This window comes from Limulus polyphemus, unplaced genomic scaffold (genome assembly GCF_000517525.1).
Source record: "Limulus polyphemus unplaced genomic scaffold, Limulus_polyphemus-2.1.2 Scaffold714, whole genome shotgun sequence".
NCBI classification, from domain to species: Eukaryota; Metazoa; Arthropoda; class Merostomata; order Xiphosura; family Limulidae; genus Limulus; species Limulus polyphemus.
In genome coordinates, this window is record NW_013666324.1 from 166,481 (window position 1) to 177,544 (window position 11,064).

General features: G+C 33.4%; 2 protein-coding genes across 2 annotated transcripts in view; one reads left to right on the forward strand and one right to left on the reverse strand.

Moving 5' to 3' along the window:
- Positions 1–2,426: 2,426 nt before the first annotated feature.
- Positions 2,427–5,807, forward strand: LOC111085922 (chymotrypsin-elastase inhibitor ixodidin-like; the record flags this gene model as incomplete). Its single annotated transcript, XM_022386768.1, has 2 exons — positions 2,427–2,544; positions 5,502–5,807. Coding segments are annotated over 2 exons (324 nt in total), but the record flags the coding sequence as incomplete, so codon positions are not given.
- A 1,730-nt stretch (positions 5,808–7,537) lies between these two features.
- LOC106460124 (V-type proton ATPase subunit F-like) overlaps positions 7,538–11,064 on the reverse strand; it is an 11,244-nt gene continuing 7,717 nt past the window's right edge. Inside the window, exons 3-5 of the mRNA XM_013919807.2 lie at positions 10,596–10,678; positions 10,121–10,243; positions 7,538–8,272 (exon numbers count right to left, since the gene is read on the reverse strand). Coding sequence (XP_013775261.1) covers positions 8,243–8,272; positions 10,121–10,243; positions 10,596–10,678 — 236 coding nt within the window. The 3' untranslated portion in view covers positions 7,538–8,242. The remainder of the gene's footprint in view (positions 8,273–10,120; positions 10,244–10,595; positions 10,679–11,064) is intronic.

Consider the following 11,064-nt stretch of genomic DNA (forward strand, 5'->3'; position numbering starts at 1 on the left):
ATATAGGTTCACTCTAAAGACACATCAAAACACCACATATATAAATATAGGTTCACTCTAAAGACACATCAAAACACCACATATATAAATATAGGTTCACTCTAAAGACACATCAAAACACCACATATATAAATATAGGTTCACTCTAAAGACACATCAAAACACCACATATATAAATATAGGTTCCCTCTAAAGACACATCAAAACACCACATATATAAATATAGGTTCACTCTAAAGACACATCAAAACACCACATATATAAATATGGGTTCAGTCTAAAGACACATCAAAACACCACATATATAAATATACATTCCAACATAATAAGAAGCATAGTTTCTTTCTTTCAATTTCTCTTGTCCAGGGTTACTGATGAGGGGTGGAATTCCCCAAAACTGGTATAACTCGGTAATAAGTAATGAATAGATTGGGTTTGGTTTGTTTGAAGTTAAACACAAAGCTATACAATGGGCTATCTGTGCTCTGCCCACCACATGTATCGAAACCCGCTTTCTAGCGTTGTAACTCAGCAGACATACATGTGTGCTACTGGTGGGCGAATACATTGGGCTTCAAGCGTATTTTTATTAATCCACAGTTAGTTATCTACTTTTTTTTCTGAATTTGATGAAGTAACCATGCTACATTTTGCATAGTTGGTACGTGTTCTTTGTTTGCTTGTTTTATAGCAAAGCCACATTGGGCTATTTACTCTGCTGGAATTTGGAACCTGTTTCAGGAAACGCTGATTAGCGATATCGCACGATAAATGAAACGCTTAGCTCTGTAATTCATTTTTAAACGCAGCCACGTGACGGTAATCTTACTCAGCAAGAAGATCACGATACTTGATGGTAAAGAACTAAGAGCACAAATGTTATAACATTTCCCATTAGCCACTGATCACATCACACAAATAAGGATGCCTCGGATGACTAAAGTGTACACGGCTACCTTACTCGTATGTTTACTGATAACAGCAGTGTGTGGCGGTAAGTAGAAGTGGACTCCACCTTGATTACCGTATCGATAAGCTTATCACTTTAAGTAAAATTGGCAAGTATTTGAAAGAGTTTTAGTAATTTAGATCCAAATATCGAGATATTCGAGTTTTGTTTGCTTGAAGTTAAGCACAATGTTACACAATAGGCTATCTGTGCTCTGCCCACCACGGGTATCGAAACCAGGTTTCTGGCGTTGGAATTCCGCAGACATACCGCTGTGCCATTGGAGGGCCTATTAGAGGATCACAGTATTTAACATATTTATAATATAAGTATCTAATATATTATAAACTGTTTAAGACTCAGAATTCGAGCTTTAAGATATCCCCAGATTTCAATAAGGTAAAATACCCCCCCCCCCGGTGGCTCAGCGGTAAATCTGAGGGCTTATAACGCAAAAAATCGGGTTTCGATACTTTCAGTAGCAGAGCACAGACGGCCCATTGTGTATCTTTGCACTTAACAACAAACAAACGTAAAATAAAACAGGAATCAAACTGTGAACTTACACTTGTTTTTCTCTAATGATTATTTTAATTTCATAGAATCTCGGCATTTATTACAGGGCTGTATATATATTATACGATCAGAAGTATGGAAATCTACAGAGCAACACTTTTATATATTTATATTTTGTTGTACTTTGAACTACATCATAAATACAAAGTAATAAACGTATTTGTTTATTCTTACAAATTTAGACGCGGGTTGGTAATCGGAGTGTTTTCAAACTTATGTCTATATCAGTGGGAGTGTTGGTGGAACTTTGGACTTAGCCTTTCTGTCATTTTTATGCGTATATACTAAACCAAAAACTTAGTTTTATTTGCAGGGAATGAGTTCAGTTCAACCATATTCTATACAATTTTATAATATTTAATATCGTAATAAAGATGTTACATGCAGGGTGTTCGAAAAGTATGGAATCAGAGGCACTTTTACAGAATGTGATCCACATGTTGTCCTTGTAATTCGAAACAAGTTTGGAGACGGTATTTCCATTCTCTTTGATCACCGCGAAGCATTGTCAACAGTCCACACTGCCAGTCTTCTTAAACTTAGCTACCAACTTCTCAACAGCACTGAGAGTGGTGTTTTACTCTTTCTCTAGATGGCGACATTAGCTTTGACAGCAACCTTCCGCTGGGATTAACCTTCTCTGCCACACAACAGGATTAACTAGACCTTATCGTGCTTTCACAGCGCAATAATCAGTCACGTATCTGAAATTTAAAAACCTACAAATCACCTATGATTCTAGACTTTTCGGACACCCTGTATTTCCAGTATATATTTCCCACCTTACATTGATTTATTGTTATTCTTTTTGTTAAATCATGAAATCTATTAAATTTATAGACCATAATAGCCACGAATGTCCAGAAAAAGAGCATTTCGAAACCTGTGGGACAGCTTGTGAACCACTTGTAATTCAAAACCAACATTTTGCATAGCACTATGTGTACCAGGATGTTTCTGCAACATAGGCTTGGTTCGGGGTCCGTACCGAAAGTGCATAAATCCTGAAGAGTGTCCAGGTAATGCTACTACTTTCTGATTTGGAGTTATAATAAACAGTAAGAAGTCCCCCCTCACCAATAGCTCAATGGTAAGTCTGTAGCTTTAGGACGCTAAAAAATGGGTTTCGATACTCGTGATGGGCAGAGTACGGAGAGCCCATTGTGTAGTTTTGAGCTTAACAACTGAGTAATCAAAGGTTCAACTCCCCTCGGAGACATCTTCGGGCTAACGTTTGTTGTAAGATATACATAAATGAATTTGTTTATGCGATATAAATAACCTATGTTTCTTTGAAAGTCTGTTAAGAGTGATCAAAAGTCACCTTTATAGTTTTAAATACATATATATATATTTGTAATATTTTTAACATCGAAATTAATTAAGACTGACACAGTTAGCTGTGACGTTAAAATCTAGATATAGCTCAGCTGTGTTTGTTTTGTTGAATATCACGCAAAGCTATTCTAGTGCTACATGTGCTAGCCATCCCTAACTTAGAATTGATAGACTAGAGAGAGAAGGCAACTAGTTAACATCACCCTCCGCCAACTCTTTTACAAACGAAAAGTGGTGTTGACCGTCACTATTATAACACTGCCTGGCTGAAAGGGCGATCGTGTTCGGTAACTGGATTTAATTAAACACGTGACCCGTAGATTTCGAGTCGAACGCCTTAACCATCAGGCCCACTAACATATCAATTCAGAACAATTATAAAAACGACAGTAATGAATATACGCACGTACAGCATGTTCATAAAATGATTAATGCATCGCCTGTTATTTCAATAGCGAAATACAATCTAATTTACAGAACTGCAATAATAGAGAAACATTTATAACAACTCTTTCTCTAAGAATAATGTTTATTTATTGAGACAAGTCAATTCGGAAGTGATCCGTTGAAAGCTCGCTCAATAAATACTCAGAGTGAAGATAAAAAGTCAATTGGAGTGCTATTTATTTGGGGTCATTAATTTATCTAAGTAGAATGAGGACGTCGGGACAGCCCAGACGCGCTGTGAACTCAAATACAATGTTTACCTCCAGTCGACTATATTTCCGATGTGTTGGTGACGACGTAGCGACATCTATATGCATTAGTAAAATTGTCATTGTTTCAATATATTAATATATTCAAAATATTAATACTTTATTAATACTCAGTTCTTATCTGTCCTAAAAATACGGGCACACCTTATTATCTAAATGTGCATGAGTGCGCATTTCGTTTCAACGGATGTAAACAAAAAGCGGATGTAAATATAGTTTAGTAGACATTTTGTACAACAACATATTAAAAGCTTATCAAAGTTTTTAGATCGTAGAATAATATTATAAGTTTATTTATTGGCAGAATTAAGTATGGTAAGTATATTGAAGTAAAAAAAAGTACACAAATTACAGTGCTAATTTATCTCTTTATCAAATATAGGCCTTACTTAATAAAGACTTAACTAATGTTAAGCCTAAAACAAGTGGACTTATATATTTCGGTGTCTACGATTAGAATTCTTTTGTATTATTCTACAAATCCTGTAATTAAAGAAGTACTGTTGCAATAAAGGTACTACTTTTACCGCAAATATTCTGCGAGTTTCTGCTAGTTATTTAATAATAAGTAACAGTAGGTGACATCAGTGTTAATCAGCGTGAAGGTTATACCACACACACACACACAGACAAATGTGTTATTCATCAGCCCTTCACATCCTTGCTACGCCACCGGCCTCCCAGTGGGACAGCAGCATGTCTGCGGACTTACAACGCTAGAATCCGGGTTTCGATACCCGTATTGGGCAGATCACAGGTAACCCATTGTGCTTAATTACAAACAAACAAGTTACGTCACCAAGAAAATAAAACTAAAATCAGCTACTTAAACGTTGTTCTAAACATCGCATATTTGGTTATAATTTCGGTAGAGTTAAATATAACAATACATTGTAATTTATTTTTAACAACAACAACAACAACAAAAGGGGAAACATGCGACTGGGCGACATCTTTCTTCGCAACTCGCATTTGTTTGTTGAATTTTGCGCAAAGATACTCAGCTGCTTGTCAACACGCCCCATTGCCAGCTCTTGGACTATTCTTTACCAACGAATGATGGGATTGACTTTCACTTTATAACGCTCCAATGGTGAGCATGTTTAATGATGGGTTTCGGTCCAGCAACTCAAGCACCCTAACTTTCATGTCTGGTTCATTAGTCCGAGTAATACTGTGGCAAATAAATATCTCGTATTATTGACACAGTTTCAGCATATAGCTTGTTTGTTATGAATTTCACGCAAACCTACACGAGGTCTATCTGCACTAGCCGTCCCTAATTTAGCAGTGCAAGACTAGAGGGAAGGCACCACCCACCGCCAACTCTTGGTTACTCGCTACCAACGAACAGTGGGATTGACCGTGACCCACGGCTGAAAGGGCGAGCATATTTGATGTGATGGATTGCGAGTCGAGTGTCCTAACCATCTGGCCATTTAACATAGAAAGTAAATTGTACACACAGAGCATTTAGCCTGTGGATAACACCAATGTACATATTTCCTCAAAATTTTATTCTGAAGTTCCCTTCTAACTCTTAACAATTTGACATACTTTACGTTAGATGGTAGTTTACTTGCAAAGCTGCACAATAGCCAATCTGCGCTGTGGTAGCAGCAGGGATCGAGCCTCTAATTGTCACTTTCGAAGCCCCCCAAGCTTTGAATAATTAATTACATTTTTAATTAGATTGTGCCCGTGAAGTTCAGTTCTAAGATATTTATATTTGGTTTTAAGATATTAAATATCAACTTTTTTATTTGACAGTCAGTCAGTCTCAACTCTTTTTTTTACACTTGATCAGTTCTAAGATATTTATATTTGGTTTTAAGATATTAAATATCAACTTTTTTTATTTGACAGTCAGTCAGCCTCAAGTTTTTACTTGACTTGAAGTTTTTATACATATACTTTTACAGGTACAAACCCTCAGTGTCCAGATGGAGAACATTTCAGTGAGTGTGGAACAGCATGTGAGGAGACTTGTGATGAACCTCCCGATGCTTGTATAGACTTGTGTGTTAAAGGTTGTTTCTGCAATTCAGGTTTGGTCAGAGGTCCGAACAAGATATGTATCAAACGTGATGACTGTCCAGGAAATAGCCACGAGTTATTTTACTGTTAATCTCTTTCTTGGTCAAGAATTTTTAGAATAGCTACTTAAAACTTTTGTATTACCATTTATTTTACAATTACAATATCACCAAATTTGAAATAATCCCACATATATATCACCTAAAAACTACCCTCCAAATATGGCTGGAGGAAGCACTGACCATTCAAAACTTTTCAATATTTCTTTCTTCATATTGACACTTTTATATTCTTTCCAGCTGTTTCTGAATCTTACATTACTGGTTACTGACTGAACTGAAGGCAACTCTTAGAACAGAAATTCAAAGTAATTGTAACTTATTACACACATACTGGCATGCAAGTTTCATTTTTAGACACAATGACATCTATCTTTACTTTAAATTGTTTTAATAATATAAAAACAATTAAAATACATTCCTACTTTAAAATATTTTTGCAAATTATGAGTTCAGATTATTTACTTTTAAGATGGTGCCCTAGTACACTTACAAGGTCACAACTTAGTATGCTTACAAGATCACAGCTTGGCAGTATTTACAAGGTCAGCCCTGAAAATACTACCAGGCTCTGACCCTGAAAATACTACCAGGCTCTGACCTTGAAAATACTACAAGGCTTCAGAGCCTGGTAGTATTTTCAGGGTCAGAGCCTGGTAGTATTTCAGGGTCAGAGCCTAGTAGTATTTCAGGGTCAGAGCTTAGTAGTATTTCAGGGTCAGAGCTTAGTAGTATTTCACGGTCAGAGCTTAGTAATTTCAAGGTCAGAGCTTAGTAGTATTTCAAGGTTAGAGCTTAGTAGTATTTCAAGGTCATGCCCTAGTACATTTACAAGGTCACAACTTAATATGCTTACAAGGTCACAACTTACTAAAGAAACATTATCAACTTGATAGATTTGCAAAGAAATTTTTTATATAAAAATTAAAGATTCAAGCTCTAAATTTAACTTAATTTTAGGATACTGACTTTAAATTTGTAAAATGCTCAACTTCAAAGTGAAGGGTAGTAGATCTGTTATTCTATTTTTTCCACAAAAAAAGCTATATTACTAAATTTGCTATTTTTTTTACTTATTCTCCAAAGAATTTGTATTTTTTTATACAATAAAATACGTAGATCCTAAATATTTTTTACTTATTCTTTATTTACACTGAAGTTTTATTTCATGCCACTTTCATGAAGTGTTTCAAGTTTATTTAAGTATGAGGAGAAACTTAGGTAATTTACTTAAGTATGAGGAGAAACTTAGTTAAGTAATTTACTTAAGTATGAGGAGAAACTTAGTTAAGTAATTTACTTAAGTATGAGGAGAAACTTAGTAAGGTAATTTACTTAAGTATGAGGAGAAACTTAGTTAGGTAATTTACTTAAGTATGAGGAGAAACTTAGTTAAGTAATTTACTTAAGTATGAGGAGAAACTTAGTTAGGTAATTTACTTAAGTATGAGGAGAAATTTAGTAAGGTAATTTACTTAAGTATGAGGAGAAACTTAGTTAGGTAATTTACTTAAGTATGAGGAGAAACTTAGTTAGGTAATTTACTTAAGTATGAGGAGAAACTTAGTTATGTAATTTACTTAAGTATGAGGAGAAACTTAGTTAGGTATTTCAGTTTCAAAAATATCAATTTATAAAATTCACAACTGGTGTTTGTTTCTATAGCAAAGCCACATTGATTTATCTGCTGTGTCCACTGCAGGGAATCGAACCCCAGATTTTAGTGTTGCAAGTCTGTAGACTTACCACTGTCCCACCAGGAGACACACAAACGTTATTAGCAAAAGATAAAACATAATAAAGTTTAAAAGAGATTATGATAAAACTTTAAAAATGAAACAGGCAATCGGTTGGTAAAGAGCTTTGAAAAAATGGTTTAATCATTTATTTTGTTGGATTTTGACTTTACTGAAGTGTACGTGTACAAAATAATAAAGTAGTTTAATATTCAACATCTTTTAACGAAACTTATCTTTGAAGGTATGACGTAAACAACTACAAGATGTGGTAAAACAACATGATAAGATGTAGGTGTTTTGTTGAACCAAGATTCAAAGATAGACTTCTATTAGTTAAAATAATCAAGTAAACAGTACATATATTTCACACTGAACTTTCAGGCAGGCAATTTTTAACTGAGTGTAAACAGAAGCTTGCAATACATATTTTTATGCTTTCAATTACTAACTCACAAGTTCACGTTTCAAAGTTATTAGCTGTTATTTTTTTTATTTAAGTTTTGTTTGTTTTAGAGCAAAGCCACACTGGGCTATTTGCTGTGTACACTGTGGGGAATCAAACCCCAGATTTTATTAAAGTAAATTTACATCAACTAGTTTAAATCAGTGAATGGAATATATACTAAAATACAATGTAAATCACAAACAATATAACACATATTCAAGATCATATATAGCATACAAGCTACGGCTGTTGATCAATTATGATTCAATAATTTGATACATATTTAACTTACAATATAACCCTGGTACGTAATTTTAATCCAACTCAACTTACAATATTTAAGCAACATTTAAATATTAATATTTCCAAACGAAACTTCTTCATTAACGATAGTCCTCTACGTTGAACATACCCTGAAAGAAAGAAAAACATTCACTTAATTCTTGTACAAACATATTTCAGAACTTATAGACCAAATAAAATATATATTTGTCTCAGTGCTATTAACAATAGAACGAGGCTTTATTCTAACGACAGTAAGAAAGTTGAATATTTTTATGATTCAGTGTACTTACATCAACATCAAATACAAAATGCAATAAGCAAAAATAAAGTTTCAAAAGTACGGTTTAATCCAAATGATTTGCTAAGCCTTGAAGAGATAATATTACAAAAGAAACCTAATAAAGTATGACTTATCAATGGTAGGAAAAATATACTAAATAAACCAAGTACATCTCACATTCTTACAATAAAGTCAAAAGTATGGCTGCCAAAAATTATAATAATACCTAACAAAATGAGATGGAATCAGAAACATTACTGCACACCTGGTGAACAAGTGATGAATAATTAGAGTACAAATAGTATTAACAGACAAAAACATTTGAAATATCGGTTAATATCATAAATAATGCACCATTTTACACTAGTAATAAAATACTGCAGTATTAAACAAGAGGGCCGAGTTTAAGGACATTTTTTCGTTTTTTAGATTATATAATAAGAATGATCTTAAAACAAATGGACATATTCCCATACAAAACCTACATATTTATTTCAAAACTTGTAAAGTGTATAACAAAAACATATTTTGTCTCACTAATATTAAACAGAAAAGAAAGTTTTATTTTAATAAGGACAAAGTTGAATTTGTTTCAGTAAATTTACATTAATATCAAGTTAAGAAAAATGGAATAAGGAAAACTAAAATCAAAAGTATGACTTCTAAACATTATGAAAATATCTAACAAAGACATCATTGTGTACCCAGTAAACTACAAACAAGGAGCATTTTGTAAATACATTACAAGTATCTATCTATAAACACAAAAAGTTTCAGTTTAATTAACCTATTAATTACTAAGTCTTGTTTCCAAGACAGGAATATTAAAAAAAAATGCCTTTTTTTTTCTTTCCCGAACATAGTGAAACCTGCCATTAAAACAACAGTATGATATGGTAAGGATGTTAAAATTAAATGGTATATATGGAGGGAGACAGTAGTTAAAATGTGCCACCTACTGTACAAAATTGGTAAAAATTACCGAGGAAAATGATTGTGTTTATTGTGACATCATTATACTTTAGCTTTTTAGAAAAAGTTTTAAAATGATAAGATAACAAGAATGTGCTCTAGCAAGCCCCTACAATAAGATAAGAAGTATGTGCTCTAGCAAGCCCCCACAATAAGATAACAAGAATGTGCTCTAGCAAGCTCCGACAATAAGATAACAAGAAAATGATCTAGCATGCCTCCACAATAAGATAAGAAGTATGTGCTCTAACATGCCTCCACAATAAGATAACAAGAAAATGCTCTAGCAAGCCCCCACAATAAGATAACAAGAAAATGATCTAGCAAGCCCCTACAATAAGATAACAAGTATGTGCTCTAATAATCCCCCACAATAAGATAACAATAAAATGCTCTAGCAAGCCCCCACAATAAGATAACAAGAAAATGCTCTAGCAAGCCCCGACAATAAGATAACAAGAAAATGCTCTAACAAGCCCCCACAATAAGATAACAAGAATATGCTCTAGCATGCCTCCACAATAAGATAACAAGAATGTGTTCTAGCAAGCCCCTCCACACACACATAAATATTTAAATCTTAAACTATGAAAAGAGTTCCGCCACTATAAAAATGATTCTGTGTTTCACTGCTATGAGAGAAAAAACAAAACAATTTGAGAATTATTATAATATTTTACATTTTATTCCTAATCTCTGAATGATGATTGATAACATGTATTACCTTTGCTCTTCTTAAGATTGAGTCTTTGGTTGGATCATAAGGGTGGTCTTTTGATGGTATTTCTAAAACAGCTGGAATGGGGACTAGATGGTTGTCAATAGCATGACGAATCATTTCTGCAATCTGCAACAAGTTTCATTTTGTTTTAAAGTGAATTCACAGTAACAACGTAACAGTTTAAAGTTAGTCAGAAATAAATTAACATGTGCATGATAAAACAGGTGATATAATCAGTGTCAAAATAAGCACATATTTCTATCTACTTGCCTAGTAGTGAGTTTATTTTCAATTATATTTTAAGAATTTGTAAGTGATGCAAATGCAACATGAAATAAAAACCTATGTTTAATGCAAAGAAAAAATTCTAAGTTTTAATTTCACCAAAGACCAGATATAGCTTCACTGTACATAAATGATACAAGATCTATTTGAATATATATTTACTGATTACATACCAGAAGTGATGTTTACTCACATTTTGGTTAATAAGGATGATGTCTATATCACCTCGTTTCACAAAGTTCTTGAAACAATCTTCAATCTCACTAACACTGCTGTCTGGAAGGGAGAATATATGTAGTTTACAAAATCATCAGTTTCCAATTGCAGAAAAGAAAAGAATTAAAAGAAAAACTGTTATTTCAGGTTGGCTTTTTTTGTTGTAAGAAAAATTACAACAGTGAATAGAAGGAACACTCCAAGGACTAGAGATAGGCAATTACTGACATTTTCTACTTGATTTATTACACAGGCCTGTGACGGTTTTATTGTCTTGAAATTTTTACATGTTCTACTGTAATTTCTGTACGCTGAATACAAAAATGATATCTATTTTTCTCCATCACGTACATATTTTTCATGACGTCATAACACAACACATTAAAGAAGGACCACAACACATAGTTTTGAGACTAAAAGACATAGATTTCACAAAAATAATCAGG